A 15,368-nucleotide genomic window follows, 5' to 3' on the forward strand; every position below is an offset into this window, starting at 1 on the left:
CACATCGTTCCCGAATCCCGGACATACACACAGAATGTTTCTGAATTCTGGACAGACACACTCTATTCCTAAATCTTGGAATTCCAAACAGACCACAATCCGTTGAATTCCAGATGAACAGTCACACACTGTCCCTAATCCTGGACAGCCACGCACTGTCCCGGAATCCGAGGCAGACACACACTGTCCGCGAATCCCGACAGACACACACTGACGCTGATTCACGGACAGACACACGTTTGCAGAGAAACTCAAGACTTCCTTTTTGTTATTTTAAAAACTTTAATGGATTTCCGGTGTAGGATGAATTTCAGAAACTTCAGAGAAAATCAGCCACACAAAAATGAGTGGGTAGGAAGCACCGTAAACGGAGTCTGACTAACTAAACAAGCTAACCTTCTTATATAACACATACATATATAAATTTATATTAAATATACAGACAACCACCTCATAAACTTCACAGTCTCCCGGCCATGACCCAAGTGCTGATCGGCTCTGTCCCTGACATCTCCAGTGTTGGTGCTGAGCTCAGAGGGGCAAGGTCCGTGGAAGAGATCGTATGGAGGGACAGCTGACGTCAAGGGAGCATCAAAGACCTGTGGAGTGAATCTCCCTCCCCACCACCCCATCACACACTCCCTGGGTCAGACACTGACTCCCAGGGCCAGGCATAGAGTGAAGCTCCCTCCATACTGTCCCATCACAGCCTCCCGGAGTCATATACAGGGCTAGGCTCCCTCCACACCTCCACACTCTCTCAGGGTCACAGAGTGAGGCTGCCTCCACACCGTTCCATCACACACGATCCTCCCCCACATCTCCCGGGGTTGAAGAGTCTACGGTGACACTGGGCCACCAGCCCGCCCTGGGTGTCTGTCTTGCACCCCATCCCCCCCACCCTCAGAGGGGCGCCTTGAGGTGGCAGTGCTGGTGTCGCCTGAGGTTGTCGAGCCGGTTGTAGGTGCGGGCACACACGTTGCAGGCGTAGGGCTTGGTGCCGGTGTGGATGGTCTGGTGCGCCCGAAGGGCGGAGGGATGGGCAAAGCTCCTGCGACACACGTCACACTGGAAGGGCTTGACCCTGGACGAGCTTGGGGCTGGGGCCAGGGCGGGCGGCCTGGGCTTCTCCCCCTCCCCCTCCATCACCCCTCCTCCCTCGCCGTGGGCCCGCTGCACGTGAGCCTGCAGCGCCGATGGGTCGTCGAAGAGCTCACTGCAGACCTGGCACCGGCAGGGACCCCCGCCCCAGGCCGGCAGGCGCCGCAGGACGTAGAGCGGGCGCGGCCCGTCGGGAGCGGGGCGCAGAGGCGACGGGCCCTCCTCCTCTGCCTTCCCCGCCTCCTCCGCCCGCTCGTCCTCCCGGCTGTGGCCCAGCTGATGCTCCGTCAGTGAGGAGGAGTCGGCAAAGGCCTGGTCGCAGGCATCGCAGCGGAAGGGCCGCTCCCAGGCGTGAAGGAGGCGGTGCCGCGCCAGCGAGGCCTCGTCCGGCAGCCGCTGGCCGCACTCTGCGCACTCCCCACCCTCCTCCTCTCTCTTCGCCCCCCTCCAGCTCCCCGTCAGCTGGAAGGCCTCAGCCTGCAGCAGGTCCTCGGCCTCAGCCTTGATGGGGGGGGGAGGGGAAGGAGGCGGCGGTGGGGGAGGAGGGGGGGAAGAGGCAGAGGTGTTAGGCCAGCGGAGGGCAGGGGCCGGGGTGGCCCTCCTCAGGCCGTGCTCCGCCGCCCGGTGGGCCCTCAGAGAGGCCGAGGAGGGGAAGCCCTGGCCGCAGGCCGTGCAGCGGAAGGGCTTCTCCCCCAGGTGCACTCTCTGGTGACGGCGGAGGTTGTCCAGACGGTTGTAGGAACGGGGGCAGACCTGGCAGCGGAAGGAGCGCTCCCGGGGGTGAGTGCGAGGGCGAGGGCCCCTTCGCGGGGCCTGCGCCTGCCCCCCTTGTCGCCCCACGGGAGCGGGGCCCGGGCAGCGGTGCTTCCGCAGGGAGACGGCCTGGCTGAAGCCTTTGCCACACGCTGGGCAGCGGAAGGGCTTGTCGAGGGGAGGTGGGGGGATGAGAAGCGGCGTTGCCGTCTCCTCCATCTCCGGCCCTCCTGCTCCTCTCCCACGGACCTCCAGGGCCGGGCTGCCGAAGATCTCGACACAGGGGTCCCGCTGGGAGGAGTGGGCCTGCGGAGAGGCCCCATGCTCAGAGACCGGGCTACCGTGACGCTGATCAGGCTCCTCCAGCCTGGACAAGACCCCCCCACTGATCAGGCCGTGCTCCGCCGCCCGGTGGGCCCTCAGAGAGGCCGAGGAGGGGAAGCCCTGGCCGCAGGCCGTGCAGCGGAAGGGCTTCTCCCCCAGGTGCACTCTCTGGTGACGGCGGAGGTTGTCCAGGCGGTTGTAGGATCGAGGGCAGACCTGGCAGCGGTACGGCTTCTGACCGGTGTGGACGGCCTGGTGGGCGCGCCAGGCTGAGGCCTTGGTGAAGATCCGCCCGCACAGCGAGCAGCCGAAGGGGCGGGCCGCCGTGTCGGTGTGGGCCCGTCGCCGGTGGAGAGACAGGTGAGTCGGACTGGCGAAGCTCTCACCACACACGTCACAGACCAAAGCGGGCGGTGCGCGCTGTGGATTCACCATGGCTCCGAGCCCCGGGGCCGTCTCCCCGTGGGTCATTTGGTGTGCCTGGAGACTAGGCAGGTCGGGAAAAGCCTCTCTGCACGCCCCACACTCGAAGATCATGTCCGAGTGTGTCAGTCGGTGTGTCTGCAGGCACGAGTGATCAGGAAAAGTCTCCCCACAGGCGTCACACTCAAAGATCATGTCTGAATGAGACAGGCGGTGTGCCTGGAGGCTGGAGAGATCGGGGAATGTCTCCCCGCACGCCTCACACTCAAAGCCCATGTCTGCATGAGTCAGACGATGCGTCTGGAGACCAGACAGATCGGGAAATGTCTCCCCGCACGCTTCGCACTCAAAGATCATGTCTGAATGGGTCAGACGGTGCACCTGTAGACTAGACAGGTCAGGGAAGGTCTCGCCACAGGCATCACATTCAAAGATCATGTCTGAGTGGGTCAGACGATGTGTCTGGAGGCCGGACAGATCAGGGAAGGTCTCGCCACAAGCTTCACACTCAAAGACCATGTCTGAGTGGGTGAGACGGTGAGTCTGTAGACTAGACGGGTCAGGGAAGGTCTCAGCACAGGCGTCACACTCAAAAATCATGTCCGAATGTGTTAGACGATGTGTCTGTAGGCTAGACAAGTTGGGGAATGTCTCCCCGCACGCCTCACACTCAATTGTTGCATCTGAGTGGGTCAGACGGTGCGCCTGGAGGCTGGACAGGTCAGGGAAGTCCTCACCACAGGTGTCACACTCAAACATCATGTCTGAGTGTGTCAGACGGTGAGTCTGGAGACCAGATAGGTCGGGAAATGTCTCCCCGCACGCCTCGCACTCAAAGATCATGTCTGAGTGGGTCAGACGGTGAGCCTGGAGACTGGACGGGTCAGAGAAGGTCTCGCCACAGGCATCACACTCGAAAATCATGTCTGAATGAGTTAGACGATGCGTCCGGAGACCAGACAGATCGGGGAAGGTCTCCCCGCACACCTCGCACTCGAAGACCATGTCCGAATGAGTTAGACGATGTGTCCGGAGACCAGAAAGATCGGGGAACGTCTCCCCACACGCCTCACACTCAAAGATCATGTCTGAGTGGGTCAGACGGTGCGTCTGCAGGTAGGACAGGTCAGGGAATGCCTCCCCGCACGCCTCACATTGGAAACGGGCCCCTCCCAATGCCAATGCTGCCTCCTGCCCCTTCCCACCCCCTTCCCCCCTCTCCCCACCCTCCTCTCCCCTCTCCCCGGCCCCCGCCTCCTCATCCCCCACCAGGGGCGGGTGAGCCCGCTGGTGTCGGCGGAGGTTGTCCAGACGGTTGTAGGAGCTGCCGCAGGTGGGGCAGCGGAAAGGCTTGCGGCCGGTGTGGATAGACTGGTGGGCACGCAGGGATGCAGGGACGCCGAACGCCTTGGCACAGACAGGGCAGCGGAAGGGCTTCTCGCCAGTGTGCGCAGCCTGGTGCGCCAGGAAGGTGGAAAAGAGGTTAAATCCTCGTCGGCACAGAGGGCACGAGAGAGGCCGCCTCCCCCCCCTGCCCCTACCCCTTCCCCTACCCCGGCCCCGGCCTCTGCCCCGACCACAGTCACCGCAGCGCTGCTGCTGGGAGGGAGAGGGAGGAGCAGGAGGTCCCGGTGCGTTGCGGCCTCCCCTCCGGCCACGGCCCGCTGGCCCGTCACCCAGGTGAGCCCGCTGGTGCCGACGCAGATTGTCCAGCCGGTTGTAGGAGCGGCCACACGTCTGGCAGGCGAAGGGTTTCTGCCCGCTGTGGATGGAGCGGTGGGCAAGCAGCTTGGCTGGCTGGGCGAAGCGACGGTCACAGACGTCACACCTGAGAGAGAAGGAGCAGTCGGTGAGGGAGGCAGAGGGCATGAGGAAGGTACGGGGGCAGGAGGAATTCAGGGGGAGAGAAGAGGGAGAGGGGAGGAGGGAAGGAGAAAAATGGGGATGCGGAAGAGGGAGAGGGGAAGGGGAGGGAGAGAGGGAGGGAGCGGGAGGGGGAGGGAGGGAGGGTGGAGGGGGAGGGAGAGGGGAGGGGAGGGGGAGGGAGGGAGGGTGGAGGGGGGAGGGGGAGGGAGAGAGGGAGGGAGACTGAGTGCACAGAATAACCAGGATTCAAATCTCTCCCTCGAACCTCCCCTACTTGCCCGTCCCACCACCTGTCACTCATTCCTGGACTGCCAACTAATGGAGGCAGCCTCCCTCAGCCCAGCTTCTCTCCTCAGGTGAGGGGGCCGACACCATGCAGAGTGCTGCAGACGTGGTCTTACGCAGTGAAGCCGGAACACAATCTCCCTGTTCTTCCACTGCAAACCAGGTAAACACACCGACCGACTTCCTCACTGCTGGTTGGACCTCGAAACCTCTGAACCACACTCACTTTGCAATAAACTCGTAGATTAAGAACAACACAGCACAGGTACCTCCCATTTGGCCTGACTCAACCCTGCCCAGCCACTCCCATTCGCCTACGTTCATCTACGGAGACGAGGTGGTGAAGGAGACGCAGAGAGAGACGCTGGCGGCGTCTGTGAAGATTCCCCCCGTTTAGCATTGCAGGGGGACCAGAAAATGTTCTGCGACAGCGCAGAGCACGGAGGGGGAAAGGAACAGAGGAGAGACGAAGAGAGGAGGAGTTTGGGACGTCACGTTGCAGTTGTATAACACGGTGAGGCTGTATCTGTGGTATAGAGTATCAGAAACTCGAGGTAGGCAGCATCTGACTGCCTGGAGTTCTGGCCACCCCGTTGTAAGAAGGATGTCAAGGCTTTGGAGAGAGAGGGTGCATGAAACTCACCATCACGCTGCCTGGATTGGAGGCGATATGCCCAAGAGGTTGCACAATCCTGGGAAATGAGGTCCATGTAAATAACGTGCACTGCCTTTCCCACCAGCCTCCTTTATCATCCCCTCAAAAGAATAGCAGGAACAATTGCCCCTCACAAAGTCCGACTAACTGCTCCAAAGCAGGCCATGCAGAAATCCTTTCTCTCAGAAAGATGGGGCTCCTCAGCCGTGGCTGGCATCTCACCAAGGGGATTTCAAACCTCTGCTGCCTTGTGGCTATATCCACTCATTGGGAAGGCTTTGGGGGTAAACCCAAGGAAAACCTGGAGCTGGAATCCCTACATTGAGTTCAATGCCGACTGGCAACACCACAACACTGCTGGGACCAAACGGTATGGATCTCTGCCAGTCCAACAGCACAGAGGGGGAGCCACATTCACTGGCAACATCTTGCTCTCCCGACCGCGATGCTCAGGCTTGGGTAACCACACGATATAACATCCATGGCTGACCCATATCAACAGATAGGTAAACGTTGCTTGAAAAGACCTGTGGTCATTTTTAAAACATCAAGCACACTACTGCTGCATGAAACAGCAGATTTCACAGCATATATCACTGATAATAAACAGGACTCTGATTCTGACCCCGGCACTTGAGAAGGAATGTACCCATCCGGGTGTTTAAATACACACGGAATCTCCTGCCTATCCCCTCTCTGATCTCAATCCCACACACGGAATCTCCTGCCTATCCCCTCTCTGATCTCAATCCCACACACGGAATCTCCTGCCTATCCCCTCTCTGATCTCAATCCCACACACGGAATCTCCTGCCTATCCCCTCTCTGATCTCAATCCCACACACGGAATCTCCTGCCTATCCCTTAAATCTGCTATCAAAGCCACACGTGGACCTCCTGACTGTCCCTTAATTGAACAATCGATACCACACGTCACAAGGCATAGCAGCAGAATCAGGCCATTCAGCCCATCGAGTCTGCTCCGCCATTTAGTCATGGCTGATTCTTTTTTTCTATCTCCTCCTCAACCCCAGTTCCCGGCCTTCTCCCCATAACAGTTGATACAATGTCCAATCAAGATCCTATCAATCTCTGCCTTAAGTACATCCAACGACTCTCCTCCTGCATGTGGTAAGAAATTTCTCCACATCTCTGTTTTGAATGGACACCCCCTATATCCTGAGGCTGTGCCCTCTTGTCCTAGACTCCCCCACCATGGGAAGCATCCTTTCCACATCTACTCTGTCTAGGTCTTTCAACATTCAAAAAGGTTCAGTGAGATTCCCCCCCTCATCCTTCGGAATTCCAGTCAGACCCAAAGCCATCAAACATTCCTCATATGATAACCCTTTCATTCCTGGAATCATCCTTGTAAAACCTCCCCCGGACCCTCTCCAATGCCAGCACATCTTTTCTAAGATGAGGGGCCCAAAACTGTTCACAATACTCAAGGTGAGGCCTCACCAGTGTCTTATAAAGCCTCAGCATCACATCCTTGCTCTTGTATTCTAGACCTCTTGAAATGAATGCTAACATGGCATTTGCCTTCCTCACCACCAACTCGACCTGCAAATTAACATCAGGGTGTTTTGCACAAGGACTCCCAAGTCTCTCTGCATCCCAGATTTTTGGATTTTCTCCACTTTAGAAGAGTCTGCACATTAATTTCTACTACCAAAGTGCATGACCATGCATTTTCCAACATTGTATTTCATTTGCAATTTCTTGCCCATTCTCCTAATCTGCCTAATCCTTCCTGTTTCCTCAACACTATCTGCCCCTCCACCAATCTTCGTATCATCTGCAAACTTGGCAACAAAGCCGTCTATTCCATCATCTAAATCATTCATATGCAGCATAAAAAGAAATGGTCCCAACACCAACCCCTGCAGAACACCACTAGTCACTGGCCAACCAGAAAAGGTTCCTTTTTTTCCCACTCGCTGCCTCCTACTAATCAGCCAATGTTCTAACAATGTCAGTAACTTTCCTGTAATACCATGGGCTCTTAACTTGGTAAGTAGCCTCATGTGTGGCACCTTGTCAAAGGCCTTCTGAAAGTCCAAATATACAACGTCCACTGCATTCCCTTTATCTATCCTACTTGTAATCTCCTCAAAGAATTCCATCTGGTCCATCAGGCAGGATTTTCCCTGAAGGAAACCATGCTGACTTTGTCCTATTTTGTCCTGTATCACCAAGTATTCCATAACGTCATCCTTAACAATTGACTCCAACATCTTCCCAACCACTGAGGTCAGGCTAACTGGTCCATAATTTCCTTTCTGCTGCCTTCCTCCTTTCTTAAAGAGTGGAGAAACATTTGCAATTTTCCAGTCCTCTGGCACCATGCCAGAGTCCAATGATTTTTGAAAAATCATTTCTAATGCCACCCCACAATTTCTAACACTACGTCTTTCAGAACCCTAGGGTGCAGTTCATCTGGTCCGGGTGACTTATGTACCTTTAGGTCTTTCAGTTTTTTGAGCACCTTCTCCCTTGTAACAGTAACTGCACCCACTTCTCTTCCTTCACACACTACAACATCAGGCATACTGCTAATATCTTCCACAGTGAAAACTGATGCAAAATACTCATTTAGTTCATCTGCCATCTCCTTGGCCCCCGTTATTATTTCTCCTGCCTCATTTTCTAGCAGTCCTATATCCACTCTCATTTCTCTGTTATTTTTTACATATTTGAAAAAGCTTTGATATTATTTGCTAGCTTGCTTTCATATTTCATTTTTTCCCTTCTGATGACTCTTTTACTTGCTCTCTATAGGTTTTTAAAAACTTCCTAATCCTCGATCTTCCCACTAATTTTGCTTTGTTGTATGCCCTTTCTTTTGCTTTTACAATAGCTTTGACTTCCTTTGTCAGCCATGGTTGTACTATTTTACCGTTTGAGTATTTCTTCATTTCTGTAATACACATGTCCTGCACCTTCCTCATTTTTCCCGGAAACACACACCATTGCTGCTTTGCTGTCATCCCTGCCAGCAGCTGCTTCCAATCCTCTCTCACACCACTGTAATTGCCTTTACTCCAGTGGTTTCCAACCACCGGGCTGCAAAGCATGTGCTACTGGGTTGCGAGGAAATGATATGACCTGGCGATATGAGTCAGCTGCACCTTCCCTCATTCCCTGTCGCCCACTGTTGAGCTTGAACGCACACGAGGTCATTACCCGTGTATCATCCATGTCAGTGCGGGGAGAAGATCAACTCCTCGAGCTTGCAAATGACGGTGGGCTGTAAAGTATGTTTGACATAACATCTCTGCCGGCATTCTGGTTCAAAATCAAGGCTGAATATCCTGAGATAGCCATTAAAGCACTGAAAACGTTGCTTCCATTTCCAACATATCTCTGCAATGAATGCAACAAAAACTAAATTGCGGAATAGACTGGACATAAGGAACCCCCTTCGAGTATCGCTGTCTCCCATCACCCCTCGATAGGACCGTCTTGTTGCAGGGAAACAAGCCCAGGGCTCCCACTGATTCAGCGATATTGGTGTGTTGCAATGATTTTATATGTTCATACGAGGAAAATATGTTGCTGTGTGTTTAATATCCAAACGTTACTTAAAATGTTATGATGCTATTGACTTATAAGTGACTTATATAACCATATAACAATTACAGCACAGAAACAGGCCATCTCTGCCCTTCTAGTCCGTGCCGAACGCTACTCTCACCTAGTCCCACCGACCTGCACTCAGCCCACAACCCTCCATTCCTTTCCTGTCCATATACCTATCCAATTTTTCTTTAAATGATAATATCGAACCTGCCTCTACCACTTCTACTGGAAGTTCGTTCAACACTTACTTCAAGCTCCCCTGTCCTCCCCTGAAAATTGACTTACCCCTATATTCATGCGAGGAAAATATGCGCTGTGTGTTTAATATTAAATTCATTAGATAAACCCTTTTAGAACGAAATTGAGTGTATTAGCTGCTTATCACCGATATTCCCCCCCCAAACAGAATCGCCAAAAACGATATGTAGAAAAAAATCGGCATGTATACACATGTGCACTGGTGCCCGCGCAAGGCTTCATGGTCATGGTAGTTTTTCCTGGGGTAAACACAACGTATTTGACTGCTACACTTGTCTGTTGGCAACCCTAGACACACCCCCCCTCCAGCCCCGCAAGAATATTGTCAATATTAAACCGGTCCGCAGTGCAAAAAAGGTTGGGGACCCCTGCTTTACTCCACTGAAATACTGTACTGCTACGTCAGACTTTACTTTCTCCCAACCAAATTTCAAGTTGAACTCAATCATATTGTGATCACTGGTTCCTGAGGGTTCTTTTACCTTAAACTCCCCAATCACCTCTGGTTCATTCCATAACACCCAATCCAGTATAGCTGATCCCCAAGGAGGCTCAACGACAAACTGCTCTAAAAAGCCTTCTCTTGTGCATTCAACAAACTCACTCTCTTGAGATCCATTACCAACCTGATTTTCCCAATCGACCTGCATGTTAAAATCTCCCATGACTATCATAACATTGCCCTTTTGACTCACCTTTTCCATTTTCTGTTGTAACCTGTGGTCCACTGTTGGGAGGCCTGTATATAACTGCCATCAGGGTCCTTTTACCTTTATCTCAACCCACAAGGATTCAACATCTTCCAATCCTATATCACATCTTTCTACTGATTTGATGCCAGTCTCTACCAGAAGAGTCACACCAACCCCTCTTCCTACCTTCCTATCCCTCCGATACAAAGTGTAATCTTACACATTCAGCTCCCAACTACAACCATCCTCCAGCCACGATGCAGTGATGGCCACAACAATCATACCTGGCCATCTGTAATAGTGCAACAAGATCATCCACCTTGTATCTCCTGTCCATCCCTCTAACTCTGATTTCAATACCACACAAGGAAACTCCTGCCTGACCCTCTAACTCTCCTATCAATACCACACTCCTCCTTTGCCAACCAATGCAGAGCTTCCAGACCCTCTCCAAATGTACTCATTACACTGCTGTGAGGCTCGGTGACCTATAATTCCTTGGATTATCCCATATTCCCTTCTTGAAGTTCAGTGTCCAAAGTAAATTTATTATCAAAGTACATATACGTCACCACATACACCCCAGAGAATAATTTTCCTGTGGGTATACTCAGCAATTCTATAGAATAGTAACTATAAAAGATCAACCAGAGTGCAGAAGACAGCAAACTGTGCAAATGCAAATATAAGTAAATAATGAGAACAAGATAGAATCCTTAAAGTGAGATCATTTCAATCTCGTGAGTGTAGTTGTCCCCTTTTGTTCAAGATCCTGATGGTTGAGGGGTAGTAACTGTTCTTGAACCTGGTGGTGCGAGTCCTGAGAAAAGAAGATGGCCTGGGTGGTGGGGATCACTACTTTTTGTAGGATATTCCATTCGAGGGCGTTGGTGTTTCCATACCAGGCTGTGATGCACTCTCCACATTCTCGACTAGGCACGACATTTGGAAAAGATTAAGTGGTTATAGACCACACAAGGGCAAAAGGAACCTGTCCTTGGAACTGTGCTTTGATGAAGGGCCTGTTTCCCTGCTGTACAACACGAAGACCTGAGCATACTCATACTCGCGCACAAGATAATATGCTCATATTTGACTTGATTTTGACCCTTGAACATTGAGGTACCACTGTGTGACAATACTTGCTCGCTAGGGCCCTACCATGTATCCTAATCCTATCTGTGGGTCAGAAGCACAAACCAAGATCACAATGCACACTTCTCATCTCCATACACCATGGTCAGACCCACACCGAAGGCATTGTGAACAGTTTCCATCTCCGTATCCCCCTGGGTCAGACCCACACTGGGAGCACCATGCACAGTACCCGTCTCCGTATCCCTGTGTCAGACCCACACTGGGAGCACCATGCACAGTTCCTGTCTCCGTATCCCTGGGTCAGACCCATACCGGGAACACCGTGCACAGTTCTCATCTCCATATCTCCCTAGGTCAGACCCACACTGGGAGCACCATGCACAGTCCCCGTCTCTGTATCCCTGGGTCAGACCTACGGTATGTAGGGAGTACTGTACACAATTCTCCTTGTAAATGTTGACTCCCCTCTTGTCCTTTCAATTAGTTTTTATGTTTTGCAGTTACAAAACAAAACATTGGTGGCAAGGTATTTTTAAAACAAACCTGAGACGGCTAACAATGTATTGAAGCACAGTGAGAACTGGTCGACGTTTTTTAAAAAGCACAGCACTTCTTTTTGGAGCAGTACATTTGCTTCGCAAATGGAAAGACAATCGAGTTTTAAGAAAGGCAGAAAATGGAAGAATTCACGGGTTCATAATCATGAAAAAGAGTAGGTATGCCTGGCTACATTAGAATGATGATGTGTTTGATTATACAAAAGATAACTGGAATATGTATTCTGAACGGCCTGAAAAGTATTTTAGAGCAAATGGAATAGCCAATGAGAAATAAGTACTAGTTTAGCTGAGTACATTGGATTTAAAAGCACAGTTTGCTTCGGAGTTCGACTGCTCCAACCAAACCAGCTGAAATGAGCTTTGCTGAAGTTGTGAAAGTAATGCAGGAACATTGAAAATGGAAAACAGTTGATTGCAAAATGCTTTAGCTTTCATAAGCAGAATCAAAAGGAAGGAGAGTCCATTTCTGTCTACATGGCTGAACTGAAGAGATTGTCTGAGCATTGTCAGTTTGGAATGGGCTTATTGATTCACTGACAGATCGAGTGATCTACAAGAAAGCATTCAAAAATGGCTTCTAACTAAAGCACAACTCACATTTAAGAGAGCAGTTGAAATAACTGTATCAATGGAAACAGCAGACAGAGATGCAATTAAGTTACAGTCAGGAATAAAAGGGAGCGTGAACAAAATTGCAATGTCTAAACAGAAACCAGCCTGGGCTGAACAAATTGTGTTAACGTCGTGGCAGGAGCTCACATTCACCAGACCAACATGGGATTAAGAGTGAAACTTTCAGAAAATGCAACAAAGTACAAAGAGAATGCCAGGCCGACAAAAATAAATGGACTGCACAGGGAAGAGAAAAAGATAAAAAGTCAAGTTGCAGTTTCAGAAAGAGTCTAATCTGCACGCGACAACAGACAAGCAATATGCCATACACCAGAAGCGAACAGCAAATTAATTAAAATGGAATTGGACACTGGCTCAGCTGTTTCAGTCATTCCACAAATGTGTTTGAACAGCATTTCAAAGATACTAAACTGAAGCCTGCAGATATCCAAGTAAGAACTTATCCTGAAGAAAAGAACTCCTGTGGGAATAACATCCATTACAGTGAAATACAAGAACCAAAAAGCCACATCGGCCTGTATGTGGTAAAAACAGGAGTGGCCACGACTGGCTGAGACAGCTACAACTTGACTGGGGATCCATCCACCTACATCCCCTGCAATAGAGTCAAGTGAAAGCAAACTAAGAAAGGTCCTGGATGATGCCACAGCAGTGTTCAAGGACGGCTTTGGAAAACTCAAAGATATCAAAGGTAAAGTAGGTGAAATGAAAATGCCATGCCCAAGTTTTAGATAGAAGTGCAGATCATTATACCATCTGTGATTAAAGTAGCCAGTGAGCTAGATTGCATGGAGGCTGCAGGAATTCTTTCCAAGGTTGAGAAAAGCCCATTGGCAATGTTAGTGTTTCCAGTAGCCAAGAAGAATGGATCAGTAGTGACTTTAAAGTCACCATCAAACCAATATTGAAATTAGATTAATACCCTCTGCCCGGGATAAAGGATATCTTTGCAAACTTTTCTGGAGGGAAACACTTCAACAAAGTGGTCAAAGTGAAAGTCTTGTCTAGTGGACTGAGATAGATCAGCATTTGGGGCAGATTGCCATGCACTGTTCAGATGTCAACACCTCGAGAAGATGCCAAGAGCAGCAGCTCTCCATCCCTGGGAACGGCCCGCAGTGCCCTGGCAGAGGATTCATGTGGGTTTTGCCCGACCATTCATGGGCACAGATTTCTTGTTAGTACTGGATGCAGCTACAAAGTGGTGAGAATATTTCCCAATAGCCTCCACTACAGCCTCACACACTGTTGATATGATTAGAAGCCTCTTCTCAAGGACTGGTGTTCCAAAACACTGAAGAGTCTGTGACAATGGACCACAGTTTGTTGTGGAACCGTTTCAATCGTTCCTGAAAGTGAATGGAATAAGACATATCACATCTGCGCTGTACCACCCAGCTACAAATGACTTGGCGGAAAGGTTTGCCCAGATAGCATATTCAACCACTAATTTCCTCCAGGCTTGACAAAATTTCAGAGACCCCGCCTCATTCATCTGGATCCTGGACATACTGTCAGATCGCCAGCAGGTGGTAAGAGTGGGCTCCCTCACCTCTGCTCCTCTGACTCTCAACACAGGAGCCCCTCAGGGCTGCGTACTGAGTCCCCTCCTTTACACCCTGTATACCCATGACTGTGTCGCCACCCACAGCTCCAATCTGCTAATTAAATTTGCCACCGACACTACATTGATTGGCAATAATGAGGCAACCTACAGGGAAGAAATCATCACCCTGTCAAGAAAACAACCTTTCCCTCAATGTCGGTAAAACAAAGGAGCTGGTTGTGGATTACGGGAGGAATGGAGACGGGCTAACCCCTATTGACATCAATGGATCTGGGGTTGAGAGGGTGAACAGCTTCAAGTTCCTCAGCATCCACATCACCAAGGATCTCACGTGGTCTGTACACACCAGCTGTGTAACGAGAAAAACAAAACAGTGCCTCTTTCACCTCAGATGGTTGAAGAAGTTTGGCATCAGTCCCCAAATCCTAAGTTCTTTCTACAGGGCACAATTGAGAGCATCCTGACTGGCTGCATCACTGCCTGGTATGGGAACTGTACCTCCCTCAATCGCAGGACTCTGCAGAGAGTGGTGCAGACAGCCCAGCACATCTGTAGATGTGAACTTCCCATGATTCAGGACATTCACAAAGACAGGTGTGTAAAAAGGGCCCAAAGGATCATTGGGGACCCGAGTCATCCCAACCTCAAACTGTTCCGGCTGCTACCATCCGGGAAACGGAATCGCAGCATAAAAGCCAGGACCAACAGGCTCAGGGACAGTTCCTTCCACCAGGCCATCAGACTGATTAATTCATGTAAAATACAACTGTATTTCTATGATACATTGTCTGTCCTGTTGTACATACTATTTATTATAAATTACTATCAATTGCACATTGCACATTTAGATGGAGATGTAACGAAAAGATTTTTACTCCTCATGTATGTGAAGGATGGAAGTAATAAAGTCAATTCACTTCAATAAAGAACGATGTCAGTAGATTACACTAACACTGGATCAGAAGCTTAGCAATTTCCACCTCGCACATCGCAATGTAGCGCTCTGCACGACCATCAACTCGCAGCTCTGCTGTTCCTGGATTGTCCCCTGCACTCACGCTTGCATCTCCTCAAACCCAGTCTCGGCATATACAGGACAAACCTAGGGCTCCTCAAAGAAGGAGATCTGTTGTATCGCTCCTGGACAAACAAGGGTAAGAATAGGATGCTCTGGCGGACGAACACATGGATGGGGAACTGGGGAACAGGGTTTCAGATTTCAGGATCATTGGGTCCTCTTCTGGGGCAGGTGGGACCTGTACAAGAGAGACGGGTTACACGTGAACTACAAGGGGACTAATATCCTTGCAGGGAGGTTTGTTGGTGCTATTGGGGAGGTTTTGAACTAGATTTGCAGGGGGATGGGAACCAGAGTGCCAGAGCAGATAGTGGAGCGGGGGTGAAAATAAATGATGTTAAAAGTTCATGCAAAGTCACAAATACAAGGGTTGTGAGTGGTAATCTTCTGAGGTGTGTCTATTTCAGTGCAAGGAGTATTGTGGGGAAGGCTGACGAGCTGAGGGTGTGGATTGACACATGGAATTACGACATTATAGCCATTAGTGAAA

At 50.8% G+C, this 15,368-nt stretch overlaps 2 protein-coding genes across 2 annotated transcripts in view; both read right to left on the minus strand.

The window, feature by feature from the left end:
* LOC134339119 (zinc finger protein 729-like) lies at positions 1-3,797 on the minus strand. The gene has a single exon (XM_063035450.1). The coding sequence runs from the start codon at positions 3,685-3,687 to the stop codon at positions 904-906; it is 2,784 nt and encodes a 927-aa protein (XP_062891520.1). The 5' UTR covers positions 3,688-3,797; the 3' UTR covers positions 1-903.
* LOC134338988 (zinc finger protein 664-like) overlaps positions 3,699-15,368 on the minus strand; it is a 25,100-nt gene continuing 13,430 nt past the window's right edge. Inside the window, exons 3-4 of the mRNA XM_063035210.1 lie at positions 3,850-4,429; positions 3,699-3,770 (exon numbers count right to left, since the gene is read on the minus strand). Coding sequence (XP_062891280.1) covers positions 3,699-3,770; positions 3,850-4,429 — 652 coding nt within the window. The remainder of the gene's footprint in view (positions 3,771-3,849; positions 4,430-15,368) is intronic.

The sequence above is a fragment of the Mobula hypostoma genome, chromosome 28 (assembly GCF_963921235.1).
Source record: "Mobula hypostoma chromosome 28, sMobHyp1.1, whole genome shotgun sequence".
Classification (NCBI taxonomy): domain Eukaryota; kingdom Metazoa; phylum Chordata; class Chondrichthyes; order Myliobatiformes; family Myliobatidae; genus Mobula; species Mobula hypostoma.

Bases quoted from the DNA above. Each gene is read 5' to 3' on its own strand.
- LOC134339119 (XM_063035450.1), bottom strand. From the start codon at position 3,687: ATGATCTTTGAGTGTGAGGCGTGTGGGGAGACGTTCCCCGATCTTTCT.